Source organism: Stenella coeruleoalba, assembly GCF_951394435.1.
Source record: "Stenella coeruleoalba genome assembly, chromosome: 7".
NCBI lineage: Eukaryota > Metazoa > Chordata > Mammalia > Artiodactyla > Delphinidae > Stenella > Stenella coeruleoalba.
In genome coordinates, this window is record NC_137153.1 from 121,855,196 (window position 1) to 121,869,048 (window position 13,853).

General features: G+C 65.7%; 1 protein-coding gene across 1 annotated transcript; it reads right to left on the minus strand.

Moving 5' to 3' along the window:
* Positions 1-322: 322 nt before the first annotated feature.
* On the minus strand, positions 323-13,536 carry AGPAT2 (1-acylglycerol-3-phosphate O-acyltransferase 2). The gene is made up of 6 exons (XM_079927545.1): positions 13,140-13,536; positions 4,483-4,616; positions 3,890-4,065; positions 3,550-3,645; positions 1,829-1,901; positions 323-1,028 (listed from the first exon to the last, which is right to left on the minus strand). The coding sequence occupies exons 1-6, from the start codon at positions 13,319-13,321 to the stop codon at positions 853-855; spliced, it is 837 nt and encodes a 278-aa protein (XP_079783671.1). The 5' UTR covers positions 13,322-13,536; the 3' UTR covers positions 323-852.
* Positions 13,537-13,853: the final 317 nt, after the last annotated feature.

Genomic DNA, 13,853 nt, shown 5'->3' on the forward strand with positions numbered 1-13,853 from the left:
CTCTTCAAAAGGAGCTGGAGCAGGTGGTTTCGTGAAGGTGACGCTGGCCACAGGGACAGCCCCGCCCCGCCCCCCCCACGAGCGGGCCCCACCCCTAGCCAGCAGCCGAAGAGCAGCTCTGCAGCCTCCTTCCCAAGTGCCTGCCTGACCCCTGGGCACGCCTGCCACCCCCAGTGGAAGAAATATCACAGGATGACCGTGGGCCCAGGCCCTGGCAGGGAGCCCCACCGAGGGCGGAGGCTGGCGCTCCACACTCCTCCCAGGGAGGACGAGCGAGGGCAGCCCTGCCCGCCCCCAGTGACCACAACTCACCAGGTACTTCCAAGAGTTCGTTTATAAAAAACAATGATGAGCGCAGTACCAGTTCAGCAGGCTTGCTCCCCAAGGCCGGTGGGGGCCACAGACACTGCTTTCTGGCCGCCCTGAGGCCCAGGTGGCATAAGACTAGGCGTCCTGGCCCCCCAGAGCCCCGCCTCTCCGAGAGCCTGATGCAGGCCGTGGCTGGGACCCCAGATCCAGCCTCTGTGCCCCCCAAGCCCAGGCAGGAGGGTGGGGGCTGGGCAGACCGGCCCCCCCCCATCAGCCCATCGGGGCCCAGGCCCACTCCCACACCAGACCCCGAAGGCACAAGGGTGGGTGAGGCCGTGCCCTCAGAGCTTGGGGGGCTCCAGGTGACTCTCCTTTGCAGGGACATCAGGGGCCTGGACCTGAGGCCAGTGACAGGAAGGGGTCCCTTGCTTCCAGGGCCCGAGGAAAGTTGGGGGAGCCGTGGGAGGGGACACAGTGATATCTGGTGGGCAGGGGTCGCTCTGTCCATTGTCTAGCCAGGTCCTGCCCCGCCCCAGGCCTCGGCTACTGGGATGCCTGGGCGTCGGGCCCTGCAGGGGCCCCGTTCTCCCGGGGGAGCTGGGATACGTGGAGGAAGGTGGCCCTCATGGCCTGCTGGCAGGTGTCCAAGAGCTCGGGGACGTCGGCGATAGTGAGGCCAGCGGTGGGGATGGCGTCCAGCACCTCCACCTTGATGGTTCCTGGTGGGGTGGGGGGGCGTTAGCAGCCTGAGGGGCTCTCCAGGGGGGGCCCCTCCTCTCCTTGGCTGCCCGCCAGCCTCCCCCGCAGAGTCTCCCGAGGGGCCGGGCCGGGCTCTTCCCCAGACACCCTGGTCCCGGGTGGTTGGCTTTTAGTGGAGAATAACGACACGGTCACACACACGAGTCCCAAGCATGTTCTCAGTGGGTGTGGACAAGTGTGTGCTCCCCCGTGAAGACCACCCAGGGGCCAGACGTTTCCTCCCCCAGAAGGTACCCACCCTCCCTCCCACCCCCACCCTCCACAGTGGTTCAGGCGGCCTCGGGGCCTCAGATGTGGGCAGAGGCAGCTTCTATCTTGGACCCCACTTCCCACCTGGGCACCAGGTGCCCTTGTGCAGGGTCTGGAGGGAAGGGCGGGGGGAGGTCCCAAGCTCCATGGCTGGGGGGCATGGGGGTGCCCGGGAGGCTGCTGCCCCCGAGAGTTAGGCCTGGATGCGCTGGCTCAGAAGCCCACCCTGGCACAGGAAGGGGCCACCTCAAGGCCCCCGGGGCCGTGTGCACAGCCTGGGCCTGTGTGTGTGAACTTGGGCACGGAGCCCACCTTCTGGGCACCTCAGTCTCCCCGCAGCCCAAGGCTGGGACTCTAGACCCTCCCCTCCCTCCCTTCGTCCTTCCCCAAGCGGCCACTGAGTAGCAGGGGTCTGTAGTGACCCCCCAGAAACGGGAACTGTTCTCTCAGGGGCACGGGTGTCGCAGTGACTGAGAACAGGTGGGCCGGCGAGTGCACAGGTTGGGGGTACCTGAGGTGAAGAGCTTCGTCTTGTAGTTGTAGAAGGAGGAGAAGCTGGAGTAAACCACGGGGATGATGGGCACCTGGGGACGGCAGACGTGGCAGCCTGAGGATGGACCGGAGCCCTCACCCAGCCCGGCCCGATCCCCAAGGATGAGCTCTGGGGAGAGGCCTGCCTGGCCGCCAGCCTGCCCCCACCTTGGGGCTGGTGCCAGGAGTCCCTGTGGCCACATCCTGCGCCAGGGCGCTTCCACACACTGACCCCTGGGCCTCGGACGCCCTTCCCGCCCTGGGCCCAGAGTGCACATCCTGTGCACCCTCGTTCAAGCATCCCCTTCTCCAGGAAGGCTTTCTGGGTTGGCACGTATCCATAGAATGCACTTCTGCATTCCTCACGGGGTCCTAAGACTAACCAGGGCCCTGTCCGGTTTAGCCAGAGGAGGTAACTGAGGTCTTTCCGCCCACCCCTCCCTTCCCAACCTCTCCCCCATCCCAGGGAAGACAGGGCAGCTCCAGCCAGGGGAGGCGGCAGGCTATTCCTGGAAGACACCAGCGTTGAGTCCAATGGTGACTCCAATGGTGATGCCAATGTCGGAAATGGCACCTGGGGGTAATCATCGACCCGGGGCCGGGGAGAGGGATGACAGCAAACGACGCCCGGTCTCCTGGCTGAGACTTGCTGCCCCCGGCTCCCCAAAGCTCCTTCGGTATCTCCTGTCTCCTCTTCCACGACCCCGGCGAAGGGAAGTGACCTCAGTTCCAGGCCTGTGTCGGGGGTGTCCTCCTCCTCTTGCTTGGGCAGAGCCCAGGCTCACGCCCCCATCCCCACACACCCACTGCCGGCTCGGGGCCCCTCCACCCCACGCTCCAGCTCCCACACCCGCCTGGCACTGGCTGGCAGCTTCTGGAAGGAGGGCTCTCACATCCTTGCTCAGGGCCACCAGGGGGTGCTAGAGGCCACCTGTCACAGGTGAAGGACAGGAGAAAAAGCAAACCCCTGCCCAGCTGCCCCGCTGACTCCGATCAGGCAGGATGAAAGCCCCCTCCCCTGACCCCAGACGATGGCTGCCTTCCCCTACACAAGTCCCCCAGCACAGGGCACCCCTCACCTACCAGGAGACCCCACCCGAAGGACAGATGTGCCCCAGCCTCTCCTCCCATCACCCCAGACCCCAGGACACCTCTAGGACAAACTGCGTCCCTACAAGTCAAGGACCAGAAAAGCATCAAGCCCCGTGGAGGGCTCCCAGCTCACCTATCCTGGCCCATCGCCAGCTCCGGCCCGACCCTGCCTCACGCCGCGGGCCCCGCCCCCCCGAGCCACTGCCCACGCCCCCGCCCAGCTAGGGGTGCTGGGGGCCTGCGCCTGGCACAGCCTTCTGGAGACAGCTCAGCCAGCAGGCCTCCTGCCTCCGCCTTTGAGGCCAACCCCAGCCTCCCTCCGCAGGCCCCTCGCCTGGCCAGCTAGGAAGCGGGGTGCTGGAGCTCCAGCACAGGGGTGGTGGCCACGAGCATCATTCTAGCTGGCGCTGGGCCGGATCGGGTGCCAGCCTTAACGCTCAGAGTGGGTAAAGCGGCCCTGCCCTCCTTAGCCGGTCAGGGACAGGTGCTGGGTGGGGGGAGGCCCTGCCGCCTGCCCAGCGGTAGGTGGTCCAGGAGCGCCAGTGGCCTCGCCTGGCCAGGAGGTCACCTTCAGCCTTAAGCCAACCCCTGGCTGCGGCCCTGGCGTACCTGGGCCTGGATGGCCAGGTGGAAGGCACCTTTCTTGAAAGGCAGCAGATCCCCACTGTCGTTCCGCGTGCCCTCGGGGTAGATCCATACTTTGAGCTGTTGGGGAGACAGGAGGCGGGTCAGGGGGCTGCCCCGGGGGGCCCCCACCCCCAAGGAGCCCCGCCGCTCAGCCGGAAACACCGCCACTACCACCGCCGACGGCCGAGGCACCGCGCCTGGCTTCTCTGTATGCAGTTTACAGACGCGTTTCCTTCTGCCAAAGGGAGTCACGCTCGCGGGCTGTCCCGACAGCACAAAAGCGTTCACGCCGCCAAGCAGGCCCCGAGCCCCAGGCGCTCACCTTCTCCCTGACCATGCGCTTGCCCACATCAGAGATCACGGTCATGGCCGTCCTGGAGCGCTGCCGGTCGATGAAGAGAACGCCGCCCAGGTACATGATCAGGCCCACGGGCCCCAGGAAGAGCAGCTCGCGCTTGGCAATCTGCACGCAGCGATCGGGGAGGACCTCCATGAGGCCTGAGCCCGGGGCCGGGGAGACAGAGACAGAGCACAGCCTCAGAGCCAGGTGGCCACCGCCCCGCGGAGGAGCGAGCTGGCCCTCGGCCTTGCACACCAAGAGGCCTGGGCCCAGTCACGCCTTCCCACTGGCTACCTGGCCTCACCTGGCCTCAGCCTCAGCTTCCCCTGCAGAGGGAAGGTGCTGAAGCAGGGCTCCCGAGCCCGGCGCCAGGCATAGGAAGCCTTGTCTCCTGTTACCAGCTGGAGGCCTGTGTCTGGAGGGGGGCACAGGTCCACGGTCCGCATCTGCCCCTCACCTGCCAGCTCTTCGGGGCCCAGCCTCCACCAGCTGAAGCAGCATGCCCCCTCCTCCCCCTCCCCGCAGGCAACTGGGAAGGGCCGGCCCTCCCGCCAAACCCTCCGCAGCCGGCCTACCCATCATGTCCAGGATGCTCTGGTGGTTGGAAATGATGACACAGGGGCGGTCCACCTCCAGCTTCTGACGGCCCTTTACCTCAAAGCGAAGGCCGTATAAGTACTTGAAGGACCGGATGAACCAACTGATGATGCTGAGGGGGAGACGGGCCGTGAGCAGAGGCCACCACCCACCTTGTAACTCAGGCTCCGCCTGCAGACCTAGGCAGGGTCATCCCAGTGCGGGACCAGAGACAGACACAGCACGGGGACCCCCACGCCCGCCCTGGCAGGCTGGCCGCTGACCCTGAGCTCGCCTTCCCCTCGGAGAACCTTCAGGTCCTGTCCCTCAACCCCTCAACGGGATGGCGAGTGCCTCCCTGCCCCCCTGCTACCCCAGCCAGCGAGGGTTGGGTCACACAGGAGCAAGGCCTTGGGGGCCTGGACGCCCGGCAGTGGGGAGGGCGCCTCCGTCCACGTCTGCGTTCCCAGGCCTTCACCTGCCACCCAGCCCTCACCCCACACCCCTGCTCGTCACCACAAGCCGGGGGGGCGCCCAGCTGGACGGGGCTGAAGGCCGAGAGCCCCCGGGGCCGGGCTGGCTCCCTTCTCAGACGTGTCAGCGACCAAAGCACCCGACGTGGAGAGGCCCCTGCAGAGGAGGCTGGGCCCCCACTCACGGGAAGTGAACGTCCCCTCAAGGCAGAGCCACCCCGGGAAGAAAGCATGGGTTCCAAGCGGAGACCTTGGCGAGGAGCTGAAGGCTGCTTCCAGCCTCCACCGCTGGGGACACTGGCCCGGCCAGGCTTTCACTCCTCCCCTGCATCCTACAGCGCAGCGCCCCAGCGCCTTTCACAGACACACCCAAGGTCACATGAGGATGGCGGTGGAGCCAGGACGTGTGTGTGGGCCCCGCTCCCAGCAGCAGGCTGCCCTGGGCACTCGTGACCTTGAGAGGCCTGGCCCAGCAGCTCTCACACTCGACAGGCAGGCACGACCGGGCATGCCCCTGGGAACGGTGTCTGCCGGCGGCTGGCCGGCAGGGAGGAGGGAGGCCCCGGCCCCCTGCTCTGCGGGAACACTGCACACACTCGGCAAGAGACAGGTGCCCGTGAGGGGTCAGCCTGCTCGGGGTGACGGAGCCCGAGGCTTGAGGTCACTCCTCTGCAACTCAGGAAGGTCCCCTGCGTCCTTCCCATCCGTGGGTGGCAGGGGGCTGAGGGTGGGCCCCAGTGACCCAAGGGTTGCTGACCCAGAACTGTTCCACTTCTCCCAGAAGACGTGTGTGCGCGCACGCACACAGCAGGGTCATTTCATCTCCCCACAGTCCTGACCGGAAGGGAGGGCTTTCCCACTGTGTCCGGAGGGCCTGGGCTCAGAGCTGGCCCTCAATAGAGCAGAGACTCAGAGCTGGGCCCTTGACCCAAAGCCACACTCAGGTCCTTAAAACTGTGGTAAGTACACACAACATAAAATGTACCATCTCAACTCGTTTTAAGTTGAGTGGCGTCGAGTGTACTCACATTGTCGTGCAACCGTCCCCCCTTATCTGGGACTCTTTCATCTTCCCTGACTGACTCTGTCCCCATTGAACGCTCACTTCCCCAGCCCCGGGCCCCACTGTCCACTTTCCGTCTCTGTGGATCTGTCTCCTCTAGGCCCTCACGAGTGGACCCTGTCGGGTCTGCCTCTTTGCTCTGAAAGGCAGACTCGTATCCAGCTCACAAAGCCTAGCTCCCCACATTACCACGTGGTGCGGATGGGGAAACTGAGGCTCCAGGAAGCAGCTGAGCCTGGGCTGCTCTCACAGTCAGGCCGGCCCGCCTTCCCCGGATCTGGAAGCCAGGGCTTCTTCCTCAGCTTTGTGAGCCTCGGCCAGCTTGAGCCAGACCTTCCTGCTTGTCCCCATCTGGCTCAGGGGTTGCCAGGCTGGACACTCTCTGGAGAACTGACTGGCTGTCTCAGCTGGGGAGCCTCGGGCAGCTCAGCTGCAAAACACAGCTTCTCGGGTCATCTCGAGGGTTGAAGGGCACAGGGAGAGGGCGCGTGTGTCCAATAAACACGGGGAACACGCAATCTCACCGGCAGTCAAAGAAATGCAGATTGAAACAAGAAACCCCGTCTTCCTCCTTCAGATTGGCAGATGAAAGCCTGGTAACGGGAGGTGTTGGCCTGGTGTTAGGAAATGGCCCGAGGGCTGCTGGCAGAAGTCAGAGGCCACAGAGGTTTCTGGAGGGCAGCTTAGCAGCACGTGGCAAAAGCCCTTAACAGACCTACTCCCTTTGAGCTTGCAATCCTCTTCCGCAATGGGTCCTAAAGCAGGCGTGAGGCGGGCACAGGGCGGTCTGAATTAGGGAAATCCGAAAACACCTCCACGTGCCCCGTGGGGAGAGGTAATATAAACAGGGCCGTGGCAGAGGAAAACAGCAAAGATCTGTATTTATCTGCTGCCAGGCCTGCTCCCTTGACTCCTAATAACTACATAGCGTTTGCATTTCCCTCCCAGGCCACATCTGGAAAGGACGGTGCTTCTCTCTGGTAGTGGCATCTGCTGGCTCCGTTTTTCTTCTTTTTTAAAAATTGGGGTGAAATACACGTCCAATGTAGCATTTTAAACCATTTACAAGTGTCCGTTCAGCGGCGCCGGTACATTCACACTGCTATGCAGCCGTCCCCAGCCATCCGTCTCCAGAACTTTCCTAGATTTTCTTTCTGTATCTCATTTAAGGGGTCGGTTGTATATGGGTAGGTGTTGTGTTTTGTTTTGTCTGAACTATGGAAGATGCTGCGTATAAGACTCAGCTGAACAGGGGCCCTCTGCAGCGGCTCTGCTGCTTGTCTCCCGCCTCTCCCACTCCGGCTGGGAGCCCAGGCCAAGGCAGAGCCCCCGCACCAAAGGCTCCAGGACGGACACACAGGCCCAGGGCTGCCCCACACGCTGCGGGAGAGCAACTCTCCACACACTTACAAATAACTGCTCTCAGACAAACTAAAAGACACAGCCGCGGGCTGAGTATAGGAAGCTGGGAAAGAAAGGGGCATCTCGGGAGAGGAAAGAGGCAACGGATGGTCCTCAAGGGGAGGGGACCGGTCACTCCCTGCAGGCGGCGTGCACGTGGGTGCCCACTTTTCCTTCTCCTAATGTCCCATGTTTTCAAGGTTTTCTGTAAAAGTGGTGAGAAAGTATCTATTATCCTTTTTTTTTTTTTTTTTTGCGGTATGCGGGCCTCTCACTGTTGTGGCCTCACCTGTTGCGGAGCACAGGCTCCGGACGCGCAGGCTCAGCGGCCATGGCTCACGGGCCCAGCCGCTCCGCGGCCTGTGGGATCTTCCCGGACCGGGGCACAAACCCGTGTCCCCTGCATCAGCAGGCAGACTCTCAACCACTGCACCACCAGGGAAGCCCTCTATTATCATTTTAATAGTGCTTCCTTGAAGAAGAAGGAAGCAGATGGAGCTTTGCAGAGGCCCCTCCAGTGCCCAGGCAGGGACAGCCGGTCTGTCGTTGCCTGGACGGAGCTTTGCAGAGGCCCCTCCAGTGCCCAGGCAGGCAGAGCCGGTCTGTCGTTGCCTGCAGTGCAGCACGCTCCTAACCACGGGGACAGACACCCCACAGCCACGCCCAGCACCTCCTGAACGCTACATGCCACGCCTGCACCTAGACGGACGTTAACTGTCTGGTTTCGGTCAGACAATAACCCCACAAGGTTGTACGCTCATTACACACAGGTGAGGGAGTCCAGGCTCAGCAGAGTTAAGTGACTTGCCCAAAGTCACACAGCAGGGAGGCCAGGATGGGCCGAGCCCACCTCTAAACCTGGCTTTTGAAAAATGTGTGGAAAATGTCGAGCAGAGGGCCTGCTGGAGGCGGGGTGACGGCTGCAGGGTTGTCAGGTGGAGTCTCGAGCTCCTTTTGAGCGCTCCCCCTCCTCCCCTGGGGGGCTCTATGGCCCCCACCCCACCCCCAGCAGGGCTGCAAGTGGCTCTGTCATCCTCTCCCAGCAGGAAGCTCAAAGCAGCCACCCTACCCAGGCTGCCCTGCCTGCCCAGCCAGGCCTCATCCTGAGCGCCAACACCCCCTGTGCCCCAACACCCAGCTGACCCCAGCGCCCCGCCCCTCGGCCGCGGAGTCTGGGAGCTGCTCCCTCCTCTCCCCTACGGGGAGCAGAGCAGGGGTCACGGGTGCCTGTCCCACACCCTCCAGCCCTGAACTCCATGTCCTGCCTCCCCTGGGGGTGGAGCTAAGGTCGCCTGAAGCCCAGGTGGCCCAGGGCTGGGCTGAGTGCACGGCACAAGGTTCCAGAAGCACTGCGGACAGCTGCCAGGCAGGTGATTGGTGCCAGCTTTCCATAGCAAGGCAGGTGGCCCCCAGGACCGGCTCCTTCCAAGTGCCCGCAGGGGCAGCCGTCCCCTTAAGCAGAGGGGACTTCCTGGCCCTTCCTGGGTCTTTCTCAGAAGCCCTCCACTTAACCCTGACCGGGGCCGCCAGCCTAGAAGTGAGCAGCATAAATGCTGCAGATTTTGGGGGGCCTGAGGCCGAACTCCTGGCAGCCAGTCCCCCTGGACCACCTGTGCTCGCCCGAGGACACCTGAGCCCGGCCCAAGCTCAGGGTCAGACAGACCCTGACTCCCTCTCACCAGCTGTGACCTTGGGCAACGGACTTGACCTCCCTAAACTTCCATTTCCACTCGTGAAAGGGGAAGGGTGCGGAGGGATTGAGCGAGATGAGGCTGGAACACCCGTGACACCTGCGGGACCCTGGGAGCCCTCCGCAAACAGCAGCTGTGTCGGCGGCGATGACACAGGCAGGACAGAAGGACCCAAAGTAAATGAAAGCAAGAGGATCCTCCTCCGGCCACAGCACCTGCTCCGGGCAGCTGGGAAGCAGTTCAAGGTCAGGTCTGAGCTACCTGCTGACCTCTGCCCTCAGACCCTGGACTCGGACTAGGTGGCTCTGGGGAGACCTGGCAGCTGCTTCGGCCAAGAGGCGCCGGACCTCAGCCAGACCCCACGGGCTTTGCCCCCGGAAAGGGAGGGGGTGATGGGGTTTGCTCAGAGCGGCCCTGCCAGGAGGGCAGCACAGAGCCATTGATCTGCTCAGGGGACAGGAGGTCCTGGGAGGGCCACCGGGCGGAGCAGCAGTGTTTTCCAAGTGTCACGAGAGCTGGAGCACAGAGGGGGCCAGGAGGTGGGGGCTCCAGCCTGTTCGGGTGCCCAGAGGTGTTAAGAGGGGCACGGGAGTGGGCTGAACGCCAGGGGCCTGGAAGGAGGCGGGGCCGTGAGCAGTGTCCAGGGCTCTCGGGAGCTCTGCTTCCTGGGCCCGCAGAAGTACACCCAGAGGGGAGGCTCTGCCCCTCACTATCCCACCCCGAGCAAAGCCAGGGCAGACTTTCCTGTGAGACCAGGGCCCCAGGCCAGCCCCCAGGTGCTGCGGCTCCCCGACAGCGCTGTGTCTGCATCCACGCACCACCCCCCCCACCCAGGGCCACGCAGTGGCTGGCAGTGCTGGGTTCAAACCCTGACCGGCATCGACAAGCCCCCCGCCCCTGGCTGCAGTGATGCCCGTCCTCGATGTTTCGAGCAGGTGGGGGGCTCCATCTGCCCTGTCCCCCACCCCACCCCGCAGCCTAGCTATGTCCCCCAGGTCCCGGCCACTAGGATGGACGCAGAAGTGGGCAATTCAGTCCCCAGAGGTCCTGCCCTAACAGTGGCATGCCTGCCCCGGTCGCCTGTGACGCGTGAAAAGTACACTCCCCGGGTTAGGCCGCTGCTGTTAGGTTTCCCGATCCTGCAGGGAACCCAGTTCCAACACACACCGCTTCCCCGGGCCTCGCTCTCTTCTCCGTCCAATGGGTGCAATGAGGGCACGTGCCCCTGGGACAAGGAAACAGGACCTGCTACGCCAGCCTCACCCTGAGCGCGGGACCCGGCCACTCTGGGAGGGGTCCCTGGCCTCGGCCCACAGCCTGGTCAGAACGGAGCCTGCCTCTGCTTCGCAGCTCCCAGCACTGCCCTGCACACTCAGAACTCGCAACTCAATGGCAAAGGCCTCCTGGGGTGCTCACCCGGAGCCCCATCACGGGGAACATGGGAGAGTGAGGGGGCAGGTGGAGTGGGGCTGCCCCTCCTGGAACTCAGGGATTCTCCCGAGCCCGGTCTCCAGCCCCAAAGCAGCCACGGCGCTGCCCCCAGCCCCTGATGCCGTGGGAGACGGAGGAAAGATGAAAAGCGTGCCCTGGGAGCCACTCCCGGTGGGTCTGCAGCCCGGGCCCCATGTCCTGGCTCTGGGGCCCTGCCAGTCATCTCCCCACTCCCCGCTTCGGAGGCCTGCGTTGCTTCTCTGCAGACTCGTCTGTAAAATGGAACACGTAATAGACCCTGTCCCCAAGCTCCAGGCATCCGCGGCGCACGGTGTGGGCTCAGGAGACGGAAGCAGAGGCTGGTGTCGAGGATGGTGGGCAGAGTCCTTCTGGGAGTTAGGGTGGGACTGGAGGGGGAGCAGCCAGGCACCCACGGTGCTCAGGGGTCCCAGGTGGGGCCTGAAGCCTGGCCACACGGCACCCCAACCTCCGCTTCCGCCCTCCTGGGCCCCGTCCCTGGACCGGCTGCCTAGACGCCCAGGGCACCTCCTCTTCCTCTGCATTTCTCCGCCCCCCACAGATGCACGCCTTGGGGAACTCCTGTTCACAAGGCACCCCGTCCCTACCCCCTCTCTTTGCCATCACTGGGGAGCCTTGGGGGTCATCACTGTGACCCGCCCCGTGGGACCTGGGGGTGCAGGGGAAGGAGGCTGTGGGCTCCCGGACCCCCAGGTCCGCCCCTCTCTGGGGAGGACACAGCACCTCTGTGATGTCCTGGCCTGGTCCCTCTGCAGAGCCTGAGTCGGGGGCTGCCCTGGGGAGGGAAGGGCAGCAGGAAGCTTCCTCCTGAGCACGATTCAGGGTCCTGAAGACGATGCCCCAGTTGGCCAGAATCTTGGGGGAGGCTGGGGGCCAAGCCCGGCTCTGGGCTGAGGGAAGCCGGCCAGCAGAGGCTGGAGGGCCGGGCTGGGCAGGGTGGGGCCGGAGGGAGCGCCAAGTGCTGGTCAGGCTGGCCTGCCCGTCCCGCTACCGCGTCAGAAAGGGCAGTTGGTGACTTCTGATCTGACGCCAGGAAGCAGCTTTGAAGCCCAAGCCTGGAAGAGCGAGTTGGGCCTTTGAAAGACAAGGAAGCGCCTGTGAAGAGGCCACCTGATAAGACTGAGCCAGGGAGGGGGAGGGCCGCCTCCAGGAACGCCTGTCACCTGCTGAAAACCTGCTCCAGCCTCGCTTCCCACCGAACCCAGGACAGCACCTCCTCCAGGGAGCCCACCAGCCCTGCTGCCTGCAGCCACCTCCGCCCCCTGCCCCTCCAGGCCGGTCCCCAGCGGGTGCTGAATGGAGACTGGCTGTGAGCCCACTGCCTGCAGGGGATCCCCAATCCCAGGCCAGGCCCTCCGCACCCCAGAGGGTCGGCTGCTTGAGAAGACGGCTGGAAGGGCAACAAGTGGGCCGGCCCTGGGGTCTGGACTCCCTGGGACGCTGGCCTGGGCCATGGCGGGGAGCTAGAGACCCACGGCCCAGCCACCAGTCTCCCCACGCTCAGGCCACACTCCACTCCTGGGCCACAGGAGCTACGAACTCCTGAAAACGGGGCCCGGAGGACCCGCTGAGTGTGGGCCAGTCCCGGAAGGCTCAGCCCGCCCAGATGAACAAGGACAGGGACGGACGGCAGAGAGCCAGGAACCCTCACCCACTGCCCTGTGAGCATGTGGATGGCAAGGGCCTCGGGGACCACAGTATGCCCACACCAGGCACAGCCAAGGGTCATCATTGCAAAAGCCAGTGAGGAACGTCAACAACAGACCCTCCCAGTCGGAAACTGGGAGAAAGGGCAAGGAGCCCCTCTCAGGCCACCGTGACCAGTCCAGCCTCTGACCCAAGAGAGGCCCCCCGCCTCTTCTGGTCAGCCCAGCCTGACCCCTCACCCCAGCAACTCCAAGCTCCCCAACTCTGGGGGGCGTCCCAGCCACCACCCGTTCTTCCCGCCCCGAAGCTGGACCCCAAGGACTCCGCGCCCACCCTCCCCCGCGGGGCCACCACACCTTCCTAAGCGGAAGGAAAGGGAAGGGGAACCGGCCTGGTGCCGAGCACAAGTGCGCTCGTCGCCCGCGGCAGGTGGGCGCGAGGGGGTGGCGGAGAGAAGACGAGGGACGCCCCAGGCCCCGAGCGGAGGCGGGTCCGGGCGGGGCGGTGCGCGGCGGGCGGCCCACCCTCCCCGCGGGGAAGCAGGACCGAGCCTCTGCCCGCTTGGCCCGGCCCCATTCCTCTCGGGGCCGCCCGCACCCCGCACTCCCCGCGCGGCGCCGAGGGCGAGACCTGTTTAAATCCCTCCGTGCCTGCCCCTGGCCGGGGCCCCGGGGCCAGGGCGCGGGGACACTGTGACGCCGGCTCCGGGGACCCCGGCCCACCCTCGGCCGCCTCCCCAGCCGCGCTCTCCGACCCGCTCTCTCCCCTCGGCCGGTCCGAGAGCCCGGGAGAGGCGCGGGCAGGGCAGGAAGGAGGGAAAGGACACGGGAAAGTTAGGGAAGCGGAAGCGGGCGGCCGCGCGGCGTTGCCCCCGCCTCGGTGTCTCTCCCCGCCCCGCCCGGCCCCCTTGCCTCATGTTCTCCACCGTCCGGCCGCCGTGGCGCAGCAGGCAGATGACCGCGGCCACCGCGGCCACCGTGAAGCAGAGCACGCAGTACAGGCCGATCTTGGCGTAGAACCTGGCGGAGCGGCTCAGCTGCAGCAGCAGCACCAGCAGCAGCAGCGCCGCGGTCAGCCACGGCCAGAGCTCCATGGCCGCGCCCCGAGCCCCGACGGCGCGGGCCTCCGGCTCCCTGCCCGGGCTCCGGCCGCGTGCTGGCGGCGGCCGACCCTCCTCCTCGCCCTGACCCGCCCGCGCCCCTTATTGCGAGGGCGGCGGGGCGGGGCGGCCGGGGTGGCGAGCGTAGTTCGAGCGAGGAAGAGGCTAGGTGCGCCCCGCCCGCGACGTCCACACCCGCCGCTCGGCCACCGGCCCGGCGCCGCCCCCGCCCCGCCCCGCCCCGCCCCGCTCGCGACGCTGCCCGTGCCCTGCCGCCAGGCCTCCGGCCTCTGGCCCTGCGCCCCTCCCCAGCCCCCGCATCCCCGCAGCGGGTCGCCTGGGCCGTGGCACCGCGCAGGTCCCCACCGCCGGGCCGCCTTCCCCCGCCCGCGGGCACCGCCTCCGAGCCCTAACCCACCGCTCCCCTCCCCAAACCGCGGCTCCAAAGGCGGCCGAGGACGCGGCTGCCAGCCCGGTTGCCACACAAGGGGCCCTTGAACCGCGCCCGGTGACCGACGGGTAGCCT